This window comes from Miscanthus floridulus, chromosome 19 (genome assembly GCF_019320115.1).
Source record: "Miscanthus floridulus cultivar M001 chromosome 19, ASM1932011v1, whole genome shotgun sequence".
Classification (NCBI taxonomy): Eukaryota; Viridiplantae; Streptophyta; class Magnoliopsida; order Poales; family Poaceae; genus Miscanthus; species Miscanthus floridulus.
The window spans coordinates 79394183-79413696 of NC_089598.1; the positions used below are offsets into that span (position 1 = coordinate 79394183).

At 41.8% G+C, this 19514-nt stretch overlaps 2 protein-coding genes and 1 pseudogene across 2 annotated transcripts; 1 reads left to right on the forward strand and 2 right to left on the reverse strand.

The window, feature by feature from the left end:
- Positions 1–256: 256 nt before the first annotated feature.
- LOC136529131 (histone deacetylase 2-like) lies at positions 257–5950 on the reverse strand (annotated as a pseudogene).
- Positions 5951–10574: 4624 nt separating this feature from the next.
- On the forward strand, positions 10575–14667 carry LOC136528676 (uncharacterized). Its single transcript, XM_066521641.1, has 8 exons — positions 10575–10755; positions 10831–10962; positions 11696–11904; positions 12444–12587; positions 12742–12956; positions 13030–13288; positions 14023–14176; positions 14285–14667. Exons 1-7 carry the CDS (start codon positions 10674–10676, stop codon positions 14149–14151), a joined length of 1170 nt encoding a protein of 389 aa, XP_066377738.1. The 5' UTR covers positions 10575–10673; the 3' UTR covers positions 14152–14176; positions 14285–14667.
- Positions 14668–15183: 516 nt separating this feature from the next.
- On the reverse strand, positions 15184–18863 carry LOC136527349 (elongation factor 1-gamma 2-like). Its single transcript, XM_066520051.1, has 7 exons — positions 18668–18863; positions 17366–17515; positions 17233–17293; positions 17097–17149; positions 16921–17022; positions 16340–16838; positions 15184–15711 (listed from the first exon to the last, which is right to left on the reverse strand). Exons 1-7 carry the CDS (start codon positions 18674–18676, stop codon positions 15332–15334), a joined length of 1254 nt encoding a protein of 417 aa, XP_066376148.1. The 5' UTR covers positions 18677–18863; the 3' UTR covers positions 15184–15331.
- Between the last annotated feature and the right edge of the window lie 651 nt (positions 18864–19514).

The following is a 19514-nucleotide window of genomic DNA, read 5'->3' on the forward strand; positions in this document are numbered from 1 at the left end:
AGCTTTCCAGAAAGTCCAGGATCACTATTTTTGGATTTGCAGAACTCCAGTTATGAGTGAAACAAGTAGCTACTGTTTGTGGCATAATCGATGCATTGTAGAAGTAGTTAAGTAATAATTGAGAAGAGATATGCACCTACTCAAACAACGTGATGCACTTGTTAACATATATGCATTCGTAATACTTATACCATACTCATGCATCTAGGATCGGAGGAAGAGATCATGTTGCTGGAATTCAAAGAAGCAGAGGAAGGGAACCCGCAGGAGGATCCGCAAGCCCTAGCTCCCGAAGGCGTGGAGCAGAACCCTGAAGAGCTTCCGGAGTGCCCTGACCACCGCCCTACTTCCTTTCTGCGAGGCAAGCCCTGGAGCATTATAAGTCTCCTAGTAATTTACAAATATTTACTTACGTATTTATGATTGTTGCATTAGGTTATAAGAGTTGAATGAAACCACTTGATGCATGTACATTCCTTGTCCAGATATTAACCCTTTAACCGGTATAGGTCCAGGATCGAATATATGCTTAGCCATGCTTAGACCGGTAGAAGTCAGGTGATGTCCTGTCACCTGCGAGAGATAGGGGGATACTGGAGCACGGTTGGCTATATCTGCTATCGTGGAACAGAACCATGTGGTAAAAGTAAATCGAGACCGGACGGGAAGTCGATAGAGAAGCAACAAGACATGGAGGTCTTGGGTGTGGACTTATCCCCGTCTATGTCGATTAAGGACCGTACCATTGTTGGCGCTTCTGACAAGATTGAACGCATGCCTCTCACTTAGCTAGCTGGATAACTCGTTTCGACTGCGAAGCCGAGTAATTCAACTCAGGCCGAGAACCATTCTGTTGTGCGCTCCTTCCGAGGGAACGATTAGACTGAGCCCAAGGGCAGGCTTGGCCTGAGCATCCTAGGCATCTGGTGTTCCAGATTGTGCGGCGCGGTACTGGACCCACGAAATGTGTACCTGAGTTGTACCAAAGGTGACCTAAGACTATCGTGGCTGATAGATCTGGGTTTGTGTTAGGAATAAATTCCCAGCTGGTTGAAATCGATTCGAATCGCCGTCTCTCTCGGATAGTGAGAAACTTGGCTAGTCCCTAACATCGTAGTAACTATATTATGAAACATGATGGTTCAGATGAATATGGAATTACAATACCTGCTATGGTTACTATTGTATGCTTCTAAATGATATACCACATGCTTGGCACAGGATAGTTGCTAATCTAGAAATGGATAGTCATAATTAACTTGATAAAGGAATCATAATGGTACAACGGGTAAATTGCCTTTTACGCAAAATGTTGTCAAGTTACGTCCACTTATACAGCCTTGCATAATCCTTGGAGTCATTTTATTTCTGGTTCATGACGGGTAAGTCTAGCTGAGTACCTTCTCGTACTCAGGGTTTATTTTCCCATTGTTGCAGATGGCACTGTGTATCATGGTTATTGCAAGAGTTGCTTCTATCCCGCTGTGGATGAGGAGTAAGCCTTGGGCCGGCTTCTTTAGTAATTCCTATCTTTGCTTTTGTGGACCGTGATCTGGCTTGCACTGTATCAAATTCGGTTTGTAATAACTTTTATTCGTACTCTGATGATGAAAAGTATCTGTGAACTTTATGTAATATGTGGCATGTATGTTGAATCCTGTACGATCTTGGTTGTTGTAAATCGTTTATCGAGACCCGTCGTGGTACTCGACGGACTACCGGGTTTATATGGGTTCAAGTATGATAGTGCGACCGCTTGCGGATTGCCATTGTACTTGTATTCTTAGAAATTGGTCGGTTCTGCGACAGTGGTCAGGCATAACTAGTGCAGTGTCCAGCTTATTTTAGTAACTAATGACATCGTGAACATGATCTCTGCATCTAGCAGCATTGCATTGGAGGATGCTTAGGTTTTCTGAAGATAGAATTCAGAAGAAGTACCTTCAATCTGCCTAATGGATCACCATCCAGGATGTCTGTTCCAGCATTGTAAACAATCAATTGGGGCTGAAATCTACTACTGCAGACCTGCAATAATATGTTCCAAGAGGAACTGTGAATAACAAGTTTGTTAAAACTTAAAACAAGCAAATAAACAGCACCAATGAATTGGCATTTACCCATTTCCTTATAAGGTAATTTAATAGGATTTAGTCATGTAGAACCAGACTTTCACCGTTTCAAACCTCATGCTCATTTGGATTTATATATACAAAGAGGATACTGAATCATTGATAGATGCACTTGAAATCACAAGTTAAAATGATACATTAAAAGTCACATTATACTGACTAGTCAAAATTTTGGATACATATCATGCAAAAGATGACATTTCAAAACATTAACCTAGTACCCAGTGTAAATATTTCTTATTCCAGCCAATTTTGCAGGTATGTAAATGTACCTCGAGAGCCTTGTCAAGTTGCTCCAAGTATTCATCTGTTTTTGTCCCACTCTATATTGCACAATCACATAACAAGAATTTCAACTAAAAAAATAAAGTACGTGCAGAGAAGGAGAGAATGCATAACTAAAAGGTTGCAAGATGAAACTTACAACTAATTCAACTTTTTGATCAATGTATTGCTTAGCAGTGAAATCCTGAAACAGACGAATGTATGTTTACAAAGAAACAAGAATCAGGAATATATCCGGTGTTGAAGAAAATGGAATGATAAATACAAAACTTGTCCTTTGTTTTGGTGTCTACATCATATTAACGTGGACTACTGCGAAACTGATAGTGTGAGACTGTCAGAATTCATTGCAGTATCAGCTGGACGGAACTACTGTTTTCTCTTGGAGAGGTCTTTTGATCTCTCATTGTACTGTTTTTTTTTTCTTCTTAATGAAATGACACGCATCTCTCCTGCGTCGTTCAAGAAAATAACTGCTGTTTTCAATTTCGATCTGTGAACAATTACATCATCTAAATGGTATATAAAGCTTGTTCAAAAAGATGATTGTACATTTAGGGTTTAACAATAAAACTTATGTTCAAGAAGTGAGATAAGAAAGTTCCACATAAGTAATCTCTCCATCAATATGTATTTCATATGACAATATATAAGAGCACAACAAATAACAAAAGAAAATAGCTTCATATACTACAGATATCTAAGGAGTGAGGGTGATGAAGATGTAGACTCTTACAAAGGGATAAATTCCAGCATTGTACATGTCTAAAATGTAAACCCTTCCTGTGAGTGATAAACTTGCATCAAATTGACAAATATAAAGAACCAAAATCCAAAGAAAATTAAAATACGTACCATCATTAGCAAAATCTTTTTCGTGTCCATTTCCTTGGTGGGCATCCAGGTCTAAGATCAATACACTGCAAATGTTTGAAAGGGAAAGTCAATTTGTTTTGTATAGCTAAGTTACACCCTTGCATAGGACTGCCAGCAATGAAAATATATATTGACCGACTGCCTGAGAGGATGCCTACAAGCCTTGCACTGTTCTTGGAAGGAGGATGGATTAACATCACACAAAATGCGTTGTGGATGCATTCATCGGTCGCACGTATCAGTGTGTAAGAAGAAGGCGCAGGATTCAGTTACACCGTGAAGATCATCAGCAGATTTTTTTTTTTTTTTGAAAGTGCGGGGGGGGGGGGGGGGGGGGGGGGGGGGGGGGGGGCAGGGGGGGGACGATTTGTCCCCACCTGATTTGATTACCACAGATTCCAGGAACACCTGGTGGGTGGAAGGGCATTAGCCCTGGGGTTTTGGCATGGTGCCACAGTTACAAAGGATAAGCGAGGCAGGAGAGCAATACATCTTAGTTACATGAAACTAATGGATCTCCAGAAACTAGATAAGGCGGCGGAGCTTCTAGGCAGTCAGCATTGCCACAGAGCAGCAGTAGCTTTGCAGGTAGCTACCAGTCTCAAACCAAATCATCAGCAGATTTGGTTTGAGTCCAGATAAGTTTGGTTTGTTAGGCAAGATACATGGGTTTGTTAGTAAAGTAAGAGTCCTAGCTTGTTAGGCAAATTGATTGGGGATTGGTGCTATATAAACAGAAGAGATGTAATTGCAAAGAAAAGCACGGAATAGACCTAAATAACTCAGAGCCTCAAGTTGGGGGCGAGTTGGTTTATCCCCTGCTATCGCTCGTCCCTAATCCGACTCCTTGCTTGCCGTTTCACTACATATCTTCAGTTTATATAGCACCAAAGCCCAAATCAACTTGCCTAACAAGCTAGAAGTCTTTACTAACAAATCCATCTATCTTGCCCACCAAACCAAACTTTTTAGACAAACAAAACTTGCTGATGATTATGCTCAAAAAATTTTCTGATGATCTTCATAGTATGACAAATCACCTTCTTCCTACAACAATGATGCATGCGAACAATGAATGCATCCCTCCACAACACCATGCTTCCTTACACTCGCTCCAGTAACAAAAGAGTGACATTTTTAGACAATGACATGGTTCCCAAAACAGAACTTTGACTAGCAATTTCTATTATAATACATTGGCAAACCATACCACAACTGTATGGCTGTACTTCTGAGACAAACTACTCATACCATTTCTAGCTGTTCATATCAATAACATGAATTAATTGATTATCAAAATTCAATAACTTGACTGCAAGTAACCCAAAATGTCACTGTTTGGTCACTGGAAGGAGCATATGCAGAACGTGCAGTCAACCAAGCATATAAATAAGAGACTAACACAGTCAAGCATATAACTAAGTAAAACTTAGTTGTTATAGATAAAATTCTACCTATAAAGGGTTTTTACCTTGAGATATTTAGACGGACAAAAGCAAACTGGATGCACAGAGAGATGTCAGCGTATGCACAAAATCCACCCCCTTCATCTGCCGAACAATGGTGAAATCCTCCACCAACATTAATGGCCCATCCTCTCTCAATCGCAAGTTTGGCTGATAAAATGGACCCACCCACCTGTGAAAAGAAAGTTTATCATCCCTCCCTGATAATCAAATTATGCATACGGGTTTACAAATAATCCAAAAGCAAGCACATATTCACAATACATTACCTGCTTCCGGAAGGGGTATAATAGCTTTTTGTGCACAATCCAATTAGGGACAAGCGACACAGGAGGGACCTAATAAGATATCAAACATCTGTCAACCACAATACATAATTCACCACCAATCAGGCTAACCTCACTTCTTCTGAAAAGTCACTACCTCTACAATGGAGGAAAACTCTGAAGCTGCTTTTGAGACTGTTCAGATACGCCTCTGTGTGCACCTGGTTAAGCAAGCCATGCAAGGGATTCATCAGGACGAATACACTATGAAGTCTGAACCAGGCGAAAAACAGCTTCCTAATTATTAATTAATTTACCACTAGCAAATCCTCCTTGCAGGCTTCCAATGGCTCCACCATCCGTTTCTTGTCCAGGTACCCTTCCCTGGTGAGGGTACCTACAGATGCGGCCCCATTTGGCGGAATCAAACGGGTGCCTGCACAAGGGGTTGCACGCACGCAGTGTCAAACACATTTGAACGCCGATGCGTGTTTCTGCATAGGTGGTGGGCAGGCGGGAAGGCAGCTCACAGCTTCTCAAGCCCGAGGAAGGAGATGTCGTATGCCGGCGAGTACACCACCGGCGCCTGCAAGAAAACATTGAGATTGAAACACGGGCACCTCGCGCGTATCTTGGAAGCTGGAGATGGGACGATGTCCGCGACCGACCTTGGAGGAGGGGACCTCGAGGTAGAGCTTGCTGGAGAGGATGCGTTTCTGGCGTAGCGCCTCCCCGGCCAGGGCGGGCAACGGTGAGGAGGAGGAGGAGGCCATCCGCCGCAGGCGGGAGAGAGAGGGAGGGGTCCCGTGCCGGGATTGGGGAGATGCCGAATGGTCGCGGTGGCCGAGGAATCCTGCCGTGGCTGGTCGGCTGTGGCGCGCGCGCGTGACGCGGGGAGGAACAGCGGTTGCGGTGCCGGGACCGGGACCGTGAGGATTCGGTGCTGACGCGGGGCTTGCAATGTGCCCATCATTTGCACGATTGCATTATTTTGCAATCAAACCCATCTTGATTCTAAATTTATGTACCTTTTTTTTTGAACGAGCAAGCGTTGGACCTAAGATTTGTCTTTTGTTTAGAGGGATTTGTCTTTGTAGTGCATATATGTACCCTAAGGTCCATTCTTTTTCTTTGTCTTGTTAGCTCATTTCATCGGGAAGAAGATTCTTAGGAATTTTGTCTTTGTAGTGCATATATGCAGGGGCAAAGCTAGGATAAAATATCACCGAGTCAATACAAACACATAATATTAACTTTTAACTTGTAAGTAATTTGCGAAAGGCATGTAGCATAGTGATTATAAGAGTCTCAGTAGCACCTCATGTCCTGGATCTGACTCTCCGTGGGAGCGAAATTTCCAGGATTTAACGGCGTTGTGTGCTTTTAGTGGTACACGACGTTCCCGCCGACAGCGAGGTGCCTATGACAACTTCGTCAATCTCGAGGATTTGCCGGGGGTCTTCAAAGATGCTCATAGGGGTAGATTTGTGCGCGTGCTTTTATAGGGCTAAGTGTGCATACGTTGATAGTGTATATGTTGTACAGTGTAATCCAAAATATATATAATGGTAAAATTGGCTACTGGACACAAAATCGCTTTGCCAACAGATACATAAAAAAAACATCGCTTTTAAAGCAGACTTTTTTTTCACTGGCAAAGAAACTTTACTTTCACTGTCAGATAAACTAAGATTTGTTGCTTTTATAAATTTTTCTACATTGTGTTTGTATGTCAACTTTTAAGATAAAATGCATCTATAGATACACTATGGATGTGCGTTGGTTTTTTTTTTGGAGGGGGGAGGGGCTTCTAATATATTTCCATATGGGTTTTTATATTTCCGCTGAAGATGGAATTACTAAATAGTTTGCTATTTTAGATGTTTGGTTGATGGTTTCTGCGGCTGATAAGCCGGCTGATGTTGATTTGTTGTGAGAGAAAAACATTGTTCCATGGTTGATAAGTAGTTCAAATGAACATGGCGTTTTATTATAAGTATCTGTGACATACTGACACTTGACCTGATTTGAATTGGACCTATGTGGTACTCCCTCCATCCCTAAATAACTGTCGTTTACGCTTTCCAAGAAACAACTTTGACTAAATATAAATTTAAAAATATTAATATTTATGGTACCAAATTAATATCATTAGATAGATCGTTGAATCTATTTTTATAATAAATTTATTTGGAGATACAAATGTTACATGTTTTTTCTACAAATCTAGTTAAACTTACAGTACGAAAACTAAAAGTGACCGATATTTAGGAACGGATGGAGTATATGTTTATTGTGGATTGTTAGGCTTAATTCAAACTAGTTATAATCCGCCTTGATTAGATGGACCATTTTGGGTTAGTCGAGCTAAGCTCAAAGCTTTTATGTGCAAATTATAGGACTATTTGATTTTTCTGTATACATTGTTTTTACTATGTATATAAACTTAGTTATCTAAGTGAATAGCAGAAGTCACGTAAAAATCAAAACATCTTATAATTTGGATCGGAGGGAGAACCATACAAGAGGGTGTGGAAGGGCTAACAATGATAATTATAGTTAATAACTTGGAGTTAATGTTGACTCTATCATTAATAGCTAAGTATGATTTAAGTGTATCCGTGGACGCTCTGATTTAGTTTAGGTTAGAGGAATGTCAAATGTGTAATTGAACGTGATGATCAAGCCTCACCTAGTACACTCGGTTATGGCCAAGACCAATGAATAACTTCTTCTATGCATGAACTAATTTGAGTGGGGACTAATTTATAAAAAAATATGGACAAGACTTGCAGATCACGACCTTTACTTCCTTTGCTGTGAATTAGTCGCTGCTCAGGTTTGTATTTCAGTTTTAACTTAGTTTTTTTACTACTGCCGTTGTTGTTAAGTATCAAATGCAAAAAAAGTTTTTAAACTTGTTCCTTTTCATGCAATGAAGAAAGGTTTTAACTGCAATGTTGCAAATTGCTACTATAAAACAGGATTACCTAATGCAAATTACTCGTAATGCAATATTCAGCCTGTTTGCTTGTTGGTTTTAGCCAGGACTTATCAGTCAGCCAAGAGTATTTTTCTCTCACAACAAACCAGCACCAGCCGAACTTATCAGTCCAGAAACCAACTAGCAAACAGGCCGATTAACTAATGCAATGTTTGAATTAATTCCAAGTCCATTAACTTGGAGTTAATGTTAAACCAAATGCAGAATTTATGTTGTTAACAAAACAGACTTACCTAATGCACAGTTTGAATTAAATTCTTCATCAAAAGCAAATTGACTGTTGGCTCCGTCAGAAAAGTCCATGCCTCTTGGCCTTTTTGTGAAGACTAAGGCTGCGTTTAGTTCGTGAAATGAAAATTTTTAGATATCACATTGGATGTTTTGGGGATGTCGGAAGGGGTTTTCGGATATTAATAAAAAAAATTAATTACATAGCTCGCCTGGAAACTGCCAGACGAATTTATTAAGCCTAATTAATCCGTCATTAGTGCATGCTAGTTACTGTATCACTTATGGCTAATCATGGACTGATTAGTCTTAAAACATTCGTCTCGCGATTTCCAATCAAACTGTGCAATTAGCTTTTTTTCGTCTATATTTAATACTCCATGCATATACCGCAAGATTCGATGTGATAGTTTAGAGTGAAAATTTTTTAGAACTAAATCAGACCTAAGTTAGCAAAGTCTATAGACTTTCTTTATTAGCCCCCTCGTGCTCCGTTTCTAGGTCACCACTGGCTAATGATTGTTACAAGGTCCGTGGTTTTTTTTTTACGAGAAAAGATAGCTTTATTAACGAGTTAACACACTCATGAACAAAGAAAAGTAAACACAATTCTCTCTTAAACTAAAAGCTAAATTTGCAAGCTCGTGTGCAACTTAGGGCGTGTTTGCTCACCTGTCTCTGCCCGGCATGGCCGGCTGGCCTGGTCGTGGCCAGCCTAGGCCCGGCTGACATGGTGCAAGCACTCTTGTTTGCTCCATTGAATCAAATGAGCCAGGCCAAACAGGGATTGTGTTTGTTTCCCTGTACCACGTGTTATGCTCACCTTGCATCCAAGAAGTGGTAGCATTACCACACAATCCTTCCCTTCTCTATCCTTGTAGTCATTTCATCGAACACACTGCGGGTCTGCTTGGACGAGGCAGAGCGGCGGCCACGAGCTCCGACACCCAGGTCCTCCTTGCCGGCCGCGCGCTCAGGTCCTCCTTACCGGCCTCGCGGTTGAGGACGACGAGCAGCACCGCGTCGTGGAGCCGCTCGAATTGGTTCACGTCCTTGGCCCCATCGCATGGCATCCCACCACCTCCTCCAGCTGCTGCTGCCGCCGCGGCGCCGCCGAGGAGTCCGCATCGAGGTACTCCGAGGAGGCCGTGAGGACGGCGGCACAGAAGAGGAGGTGTGTGGTGGGGCGGTGGGCACGTCACCGGCAGGCGAAAGGAGGAAGCCAAGCGACGGTGAAGGAGAAGCGAACGGAGAAGAGAGGAGGTGAGGCCGGGAGGTGACGAGCTCGCGCACCGTGTGCTCCATCTCGCTCCGCCGAGCCGGGCCGCCAAGAAACGAACCCCCTGGTCGTTTCCTGGGAGCCAGGCTGCAGGCTGCTTTGAGCAGCGTGCGAGCCAGGCCAGGGAGCGGGCCACAGACGGCAAACACGGGCCGCTGCAGCTGGGGAGCGCGAGCCACCGTCCGGGCCAGGGTCGCAAACGCGCCCTTAATTTTCCTCCTTACTAATCCTAGAGACTAGGGATGCAAGGTGGGTTACCCGCAAATAGGCTAAATTTTTGTGGGTTACCCGCAAATCTACAAAAAATTAGCCTATTTACATGTTCGCAAACAACCCGCTTTGCATCCCTACTGAAGACCTCTAGCCGATGAAGACTTTCTGGATCAGTGGCCACACTAGGAGCGATCTGGGCTTCGCGCATTTCTGAACAAGAAAACCGATATACAACACCAAATGTAACAAACTACAAGTCAAAAATACCATCCAAAATGCATTTAGCTGTGATTAATGGTAGTAACAATTGATAAAATTAAAATGGTTTCTAAGGTTTTAGAACAAAAGACTCTAGAGGAATGCAAAACTATAGTGAAAAAAGTGACATTTCATTCAGCCTAATTATACTTTGCAACGAAACAAAATACTCTCTCCGTCCTAGAAAAAATGTAAATCTCACTTTTCAAAATAAGATTAGTGTAGGTGTCAAATTACATATTTACCCCTACTCTATCATTCTATAAACTAAAAAACAATAGTTACATTAAAAAAAACAATGGTTACATTCCGAAACGTTCTTCTCATCGATGAATAGAATATGATAATTTTTAGACATGTATTGGTATTTTTAATAGATGAGTCTTATTGGAAAAGTTGATTTCAAGTCTATATTTACATTCTTTTTTAGACAAGATTTGGAACCCAGAATTACTTTTTTTTTTGTTTGACAGAGGGAGTAATTAAAAACGTTGGACGGTTTGAATCTTGATTGACTTATATTCTGCGGAACCTGACGACGTGTTGACGTATATCTGCATACGCTTATCATTTGCCCACCGCCCACCGCCCACCGCCGTCGGCGAAGCCGACGCGATTTCATCCCCCGACGGGACCGGGGCTCCGCTGCCGCCTCTTCGCCCCTATATGGCGGCCCCGAGGCCTCGGATCCGCGCCGTACGTCGAGGCCCGCTGCTCCTCTTCCTCCTCGTCCCGCTCATCTACTCCGGTACGGACCTCTCCTTTCTGTCGTCCAATTCCCCTCACAATGAGGACGCCCCCCTGACGATTCAATCCGCGCCAGTGTCCAGGCTGCACCCCTGGGCGCCGGAGAAGGGCGTGTGCTTGCCTCCCCCAACTGCGCCGAAGCGGCCTGACCGTCTCGTGCTCGGTCCTGCCGCCGGACAGGGCCGCCCCGACCGCCTACAGTGCCAAGGTTAATCCTATCGCTTCGGCAAGCTCCATTCATGCTGAATTTAGTGGTCGTTATGGAGGCTGCTTAGATCTTGGTTCGAGACATCTAGGGCTGTCTAGACACGGAGAATTGCTTTGAAAATTGAGCAACTGTTATCAATGTCATTGTGGCAATGGAATGTTTTGTGTTGAGGGTACAAATTTCACATTCAATAGTCCATGTCCAACTAATAAAGTGTCAAAAGTAAGCTCGTTTATTCATCATGCACTGGAATCGTTTTACTATGCCATCACACGGTAATATTTATCTTTTTGAGGAAAAAAATGATGGGGATACGATTATATGCTCATTCTGCATTTTTGCTCTGCCACTGTAATATTAGATTTTGCTGAGCTGGATTTACAGCCTAACAAACTGTAAGCCTTTGTTTTTCTGTGACAAGCATGAGGCAAAATCAGGATAACAATGTTGCTTTTTGCAAAATCAGTTCATCAGGAGCAGTAAAATAATTTCTCTAATGCATTGCTTTGAACAGCATGTTTCAGATAAATCTAGAATCTTGATGTAATGATGTTCCACATAGATCTTAAACAGTTGTTAATTTGCTTATAGTTGTCGATGATGTTCTGTAATCTTAACTTAATAATGGTAGATTGCATTCTGTCTTTCTCAAATCAGTACCTCCTTGCTGTTGGCACAACATAACCTGGTGATTGAGTTCATATGACTGATGATGTTTCTGTCACCTGCTCAGGACTTATAGCTCTGAACAAGATTGGCCTATCAAGTGAAGAGAACTATTCTGGAGAACCCATTTCTTTTGTTACTGTATTCACAACCTACAATTCTGTCTCAGCTGGAGATGGCAATGTTCCATCTGATTATGTAACTGTTGGAAACCATTCTTATAGCAAAATAGAGAGATCCATGGCCATTCTGAACACTTTCATCAGTTTCATAAAGGTACCTCTTCCTTTTCTCTAAGTTTGTGTGAATTTTGTTTACTGGTGGCAAGTTTAACACTAACATTTTGATGGCTCAAATAATTTTCTCTCTCTTGTGAATGATAGATTGCAGGACACCCCATATATTTGAATTACAGTTGAATTTCTAGTTCCATCCCTATGTTTATGATACCATATCCAGCATTTCAACTAAGATGTTCCAAGTCTTGCATTATTGCATGTTGTGAGTGATTGCTATCAAACAGTCCTGTTTAAGAGTTACCAAAGAATTGGCACTTTCTCCCAATTGTTGAGATTGTTATCCTTTTTGTGTGGTAGGAAAACATGAAGTAATGTAATGAATGTGAATACTAACATCACTATCATAACCCTTTCTAGAAATGGCGTATGAGTTCATGATCTTGTTACCTATGCCCATAGCAAATATCCCTTTTTCATCTTATTTGAAGCTGAAAATACAGAGTGTGCTACATTATTCCCAACAACGATTGTGATGTGAGTTGTTTAACACCTGATCCTATCTGTAGAACCCTGCAGGTATCAATGCCAAGAAGCAACGTGATCATATTGACTGATCCTGGTTCAAAAATTTCAGTAAATCAAGGGAGTGCTACACTATTGCCTATTGAAGGAAACTATTCTCGAGGAAATTTGATGCTTCAAAGAATAAAGACATACATTGTAAGTCTATCGGCTTCATTTAGATCGTTAAATTTTCTGCATATGCTTTCTCAAAATTACTTCTAATGTGATCCATGTATTACTGCTATCATCATCTTTATGCATTATTTTCAACTGAAAGAATTATATTTATGTATCTTATCCTCATATTCAGGCATTTCTGGAGCAAAAACTTGTGGAATTTGATAGGGTGGAGGGGTTGAATCATTTTGTTTTAACTGATTCCGATATAGCTATGGTTGATGATCTTGGACATATATTCAAAAAATATCCCCATTGTCATCTGGCTCTTACTTTTCGTAATAACAAAGGGCAACCTTTGAACTCTGGGTTTGTTGCGGTAAGAGGAACCAGGGATGGCATCACTAAGTAAGTTGACAGCTATTGAATAGATCGTATTGTAGAAAGCCGGCAAACTTCAAATTAAACTCTCTTTTTTCAGAGCTGTGGAATTCTTGAAACAAGTCCTTGAAGCTTACAGCTTAAGATATATCAAGGCTTCCCGTATGCTTGGTGACCAGTTAGCACTGGCGTGGGTTGTCAAGTCTCATCTACCATCAGCTTTTGGAAAATTTTCTAAGCATGAAACATTTACTGGTGAAGTTAATGGAGCATCTGTTCTCTTCTTGCCTTGTGCTGTTTATAATTGGACCCCACCTGAGGGTGCTGGACAGTTTCATGGTATACCCTTGGATGTTAAGGTATAACACTTTTCTTACTTGTAAGGAACTTAATTGGTCAAAGTTTTCCTCTTTTTCTTCATGGAAATAAATTTTGGCCTAACATTAATAGAAAATAGTATTCTGCAGGCTCCTTACACATGAATACATGATGCTAATATAGATGTGAAAACTATGAAGATTGCTTCACCGTTTCTTTTTCTCGCATATATGGAATTTATAATTCAAATAAATAAATTTCTTGGTACTGTGATAATACTGTGCATTGTGGATTCATGATGTTTTCTTTTGTTATAAGCTATATGCTCCGATTGATGACCATTTCGTCAGCATGCAAATATGGGTCATTCTTACAGGATTATACTACTACTACAACAACAACAACATAGACTTTCAGTCCCAAGCAAGTTGGGGTAGGCTAGAGTTAAAACCCACCAAGAGCCCCAAGTCACGGTTCAGGCAATTTAATAGCTACTTTCCAAGTACTCCTATTCAAACATAGATCTCTAGGTATATCCCAAGCTTTTAAATTTCTTTTTATTGCCTCCCCCATGTCAATTTCGGTCTTCTTCTACCTCTCCTCATATTATTAGCTTGGCTTAGGACTCCACAATGCACTGGTGCCTCTGGAGGTCTCCTTTGGACATGGCTCTTACAGGATTATACTAATCCAATAAATGTGCATGTTGTGTAACATTGTTGTATATGCTTTCTATTTACTGTGACATCCAGAATAATTCTTGTACCGTTTTCAGGTTGTCCATTTCAAAGGTTCAAGAAAGCGTTTGATGCTTGAGGCATGGAATTTCTACAACTCAACCTCTAAGCTGTCTGATATGCTATGCCTAATCTTGAGAAGTGGCCGGACAAAATATGACTTCTGAACTTTTGGTTAAAAACTGACACATGGTATCCTCCCTCACTCTCATCCTCGTTATCTTTACCAAACTAACCTGACTATTAGATTTTGCCCTTTGGTATTAAGTGTTTGTTAACAAGTTTATCTTTTCTTTACAGTTGATCATACTCAAAGCTGTTATGTGTTCCTCAACTTACAATACAAAAATTGCTGACCATGAGGCTGTCATCGCAAGAGTTAAAGAATTCGGATCAACATAAAATGGACAAGTATCATTCATTACGAACAAGAATATGTTAAGCTACTTGCAGGGATGTGAGATTGGTGTGAAACTGTTTGATAGCTCATTAGAAGTTAGAACCCATACAAGAACCATACACAGGGCGACCACTTGGGAATTCACCTTTTGTTCTTTTGGTTTGCCCCTTCCTGTTGAATATGTAATGTTGTTCCCCACCACTGTACACTATATCTATGTTGCGGTAAAGACAATTTCGCCATCTGATGTTATTAGTATTGAGTAAAACTGGCGCTGCTTCAATGTGTCACCGGCAAAATTTGTGTTGTTTGCAGATGCTTTATGCCGTCGCTCATCGCACTTCCACCAGGTCCGTCACTGGAGATGTCCCAATTTGTCGCAAACTATGTTGTGAACTCACCTTCCTGGGAGGTTAAAACGAGAATGATACCATTTGCATCTGCTAAAACCTTTGCACAAATAGCACCAACTACCACTCAGGATCAAAACTCTGCTAAGCCTTGTTTAGAAGCATGTATCCATTTCAATTCACATATGTTGAAGTGGATTCAAATAGAATTTACTTTAATTCCTCTCCAATTCACCTCAACATGTGAATTGAGATGAATATATACGCATCCAAAAGAATATAAGTCCTAGAAGGCTTTCCTAGATCAAAACTCTTCTGAAGGCATGATACAGTCCTAGAAGGCTTTCCTAAATGGCTCTGCCGTCTTGTAAGTTCTTGCATGTCTTTTTTTTAAAAAAAAAACATAATCACAACATCTCAGACATAAGCAAAAAAAAAACATGACCAGATTGTTACGGAGGAACATTCAGCACACAGCACAAACTTCAACCAGTTCATAGCAAGGTATACCAGATCAACATAGACAAGTAAAAGGGCAAACTCTTCCATAAATATCCAATTCAAGGCCTAAACAGTTCTGGCTCCAGGCAAGCACACTCACTTGAAGCATTTCGCGTCAAGCAAGGCCTCGCCCTCAAAGGGCTCCTGGTCCTCAATCATGGCATTGACACGCTCCTTCTGGGCCTCATCAGAGATGTCCACCTTGGTCCACTCGTAGAGCTCCATGTCATAGACCTCATCCATTACAAACTTGGGAACCTCCTGACCACGGAAGAGCCAAAGGCCCTTCAACTTGAAGGGTGGCTCAGAGCCTATCACGAGCATCTTACCAAAGGCGTACTTGCGGGCCAGGTCCATCCGCTGCAGGAATCCACCAACCTTGTTCAGGGTCACAAAGGAGACGGTGTTCTCATCATTGTACTTGTAGTCACAGAACCACAGAGAGTAGCCCTCTGGGTCGTACATGTCCCAGAAACCTGAAACACAGACGGATTATTAGTCAAGACTGCACAAACATGGAAAAGGAAATCCAAGCCATTCATGTAATTAATATACTTTCAGTACTCCCTCTGTTTTTCTTTCCAGTATTTTGTTTCAATAGCACGAGGCTTTTGACAGGAAAATAACACAGTAATACTTCATTTTTGTTATACAAAATTATAACCATAACTACATATATTTTTTAATATGAATCTAATCGCATGATTTTGTCACAAACTATGTATTAATAAACTGTTGATCAAATGCTTGTCCTAGCAAAATGGAGGGAGTAGTAAATAGCTGTGGCAAATGGATGACGAAGTAACTGCTTATTAAAGCAGACATAACTACTATTAGCACTTTGTTAGTTCACGTCAACATAAACTCTTTGTGGCCATCTGTGATTGACTCAGCTATAGGGTGCATAATCCTTCAGGTGTCTAAAAATATTATTCTTATGAGGCCAAAATCAAATTCTAGTCAGGAAGGTGACTCCAAATTTGTTTTCCTGTAAGATTGATAGATTGCAAAGTACAGAATTCTAATACCAACCACTCGCAGTTAAAAATTGTTAGGAAAGAAGCAAACATATTGACCATATTATTGAAAACATGGAGATGATACCTTTGATGGCAACCTCCCGGAAGTTGGTCTTTGTGTTTGAGTATAGCCTCTTCCAGTCATCAAGGACCATCTTGCTTGGTGGCAGCAAGTCAAGAGGATTCTTTGGCTTTGGCTTTGGTGCTTCCTCTTCTGCTGGTGCCTCAACCACCTTTGGCTTGGGGGCCTCCTTTGGGGCTTCTTTCTTGGCATCCTTTGCCTTCGGTTCCTTAGGAGGAGCGGCCTTTTTCTGAACAGGAGGTACAGACTCTGCCTGCTTGACCTCACCAATGACCTTCTTGAAGTTAGGCTGGTTAACCATGGTCCAGAAATACCTCTCGACATGAGGAAAATCAGAAGTGAAGCTCTTGGTCAAGATCCGTGCAATTCCATGGTACAGGTTGCATGTCAATACAATGTCAGCTAGAGTAACAGAATGCCCAACAAGGTATGTGTTTGAGGCAAGGTGTGTGTTCAGAGCACCAAGCGATCTCTTCAATGAAGCAATAGCTGTTTCCTCAGTCTGCACACACAAAAAAGGGTTAATACTATAGCTAGTAAATGTTCAATAATACAAGAACCAAGTTTCCCTGCCCACAACTTACTGTGTGAGCATAAGGGATGTACCCAAGCCTTGGATACAAGTACCATGCAACACCAGGGTCAACTTCTGTTGCAGCAAAGTCCACCCATTGCTCAACGTGGGCCTGCAAGAACCATTGGTGAGGTCCACAAGCAGTAAAACTCAGTTAACTATGTTAACACTCGATAAATCACTCACTTGTTCAATACGGGAAGACCCAAGAAGAGGGTTGTCGTCCTTCAAACGAGCAACTGAAAGGAAAACAGAGACATGGTCATCAGCGGCAAAAAGTTAAAAAAAATTAAATTGAAAAAGTGTGGGATTCTATATATACCATAGCGTGCAATAGCATTACTCTCAAAAACAGGGCCATCAGGAGTCTCCAGAACAGGAACCTGAAGAGTAATCTTTAGTTCATGAACCACTATACATAGCAATTCAAAGATAATGATTGGTGCATGGTGTACCTTCCCAAGGGGGTTCATCTTAAGAAACTCAGGGGTCTTGTTGGAGACACCCATCTCAAAATTCTTGGTCACCTCAACCTTGACCCCACTGTATTCTGCAGCAATAAGTGCCTTGAAGGCATTCTTGTTTCCAGCCCCAGTATGCAATACCTATGCAATAAAAAAATTAGACATATTGTATTACAAATTGAAACACCTTTCTGTTTGTGCATGGTAATTTAATAGTACACATGAAGCAGGCAATGACATCTACACCATTGCCTAAGTGATAGAACCAGAACATAAACATAATCTGCGGAACACATGTATTTCACTATTTAGGGGGAAAAATACACAAGCAAATGCAGCAACATCCCAGACTGAGCATTCACAAAGCACAATATGAAGTAGCTGATGACATGTCTGTTTCCCAACAAGGCACAAATGAACATTTTCACACAGATTCCAATAAAGATGCTTTAATAACACAAACAGTACCATTGTGTAGCCAAAACATTACTACAATTGAATTGCCTAAATTGCTAGCTTATAAAAACAAACTATAACATAGTCATGCTCGACCTCCCAACTTCAATTCCTCATCTTCCTTTCAGACACCAAAAGAGCATTGCTCCATGTACAAACATTTTCTTCAACTTACAAATCAAGTACAACTTAGTATCAGAAGGTTAAAAACTTAAAAGCGCTTGAGATGATAGCACCTAAATGAATCCAATGGCTCAAATACACGAGGTAAATGCCATTGGCCATAGAGCAATTCCCTTGTAAAAACTACATGGTCACCAGGGTATCAAAGGTTCAAGGTCTTTTCCAGTGCCATTCTAGTGACATCACATGCACTGTGATCAGACTACTAAGTTCAATCAAACTCAGTATGAACCGACGGGTGTGAACAAGGGATAACAACAGGCGATCTATTTCCAAAGGCCAAAGTTTGGGTGGTGTTGATATTGGAACGAACCAGCAGTCCAAAGTTACCCAACATAAAGGCCTGCCCAAAGCAAAGCTGCTGATCTAAACAACTTAACGCGCTCCGATCACATCTACAGACTACAGTTCCCATACCTATGAGGCCATAACTCGCGAAAATCGCATCAAACAGAAACCACAGCTTAGCAGCGCGCATCACCAATCAGATCAAGTTAAACTACACGGAAGGAATCACAAAACCCTATAAACCAAACTGCCGAGCATACCAAAACTTCCTCACAGACAGTCTGACAAGCGATGAGCTACACAGCACTTCTGAAAGAGCGATAAAAAGAGAGAAAGCGAGAGAGAGAGAAAGGAGAAGGAACTCACAAGCGCCATGCCGACGGTTGCCGCTGGTTCACGGCCGATCGGAACCTTAGATCTGCTGGACAGATCGCAGGAGTAGGCCGCGGGAGGAAGAGAGAGGGGTTTACGGAGGGAGAAGGCGGCGGACTTATATGATGGCGGCGCAGCGGAGGCGGGGACAGAGAGGAAGGCGCAATCTAGGGTTGCGTCGGCGGGGGGTTCGGATGGCAAGCATTGGACGCACTGGATTGATCACAAGATGAGCCGGATGCGTGGCCGCGTGGGGCCTGGATGGACACCCTTTTTTTATCACGCTCCTTGTACTATTTTGTAATTTAAATGGGCATATACCTTTTTAAAAAGGGTTAATTCGAACGCTGTCGTCGTAATTCCGAGTTTGGAAATATGCCATTGCTATTCGCGATATTGTAAATATGCCATTACAATTCATGTAAAACGTGATTCATGCCATTAAGTACCCTTTCAGGCGTTCGTATACGGCAACATTTTTCGTATGGTCCGTATTGCCCCTGCCTCATCCGACTTACACGTTCTAGACCGAGTCAAGCCGCCCCTGAGCGTGCACCTGTCTAGTCGCCGTAGCACCGCCGCGTGTCGCATTGCCTGCGACGTCCGCTCCTTGGTCGGCACCGTACGTCCGTACCTAGCAGCAAGAAGCTACACAGAGGGGCTGTTCAAGTGGCATGTGAAGAAGATATTTGATGTTGCACCAAATGCCATAGAATTCCTAGAGCAGCATTACAATAGACTGTGGTACAATAGACATTTGGTGCAACATCAAATATCTTCTTCACGTGCCACTTGAACAGCCCCTCTGTGTAGCTTCTTGCTGCTAGGTACGGTGCTGACC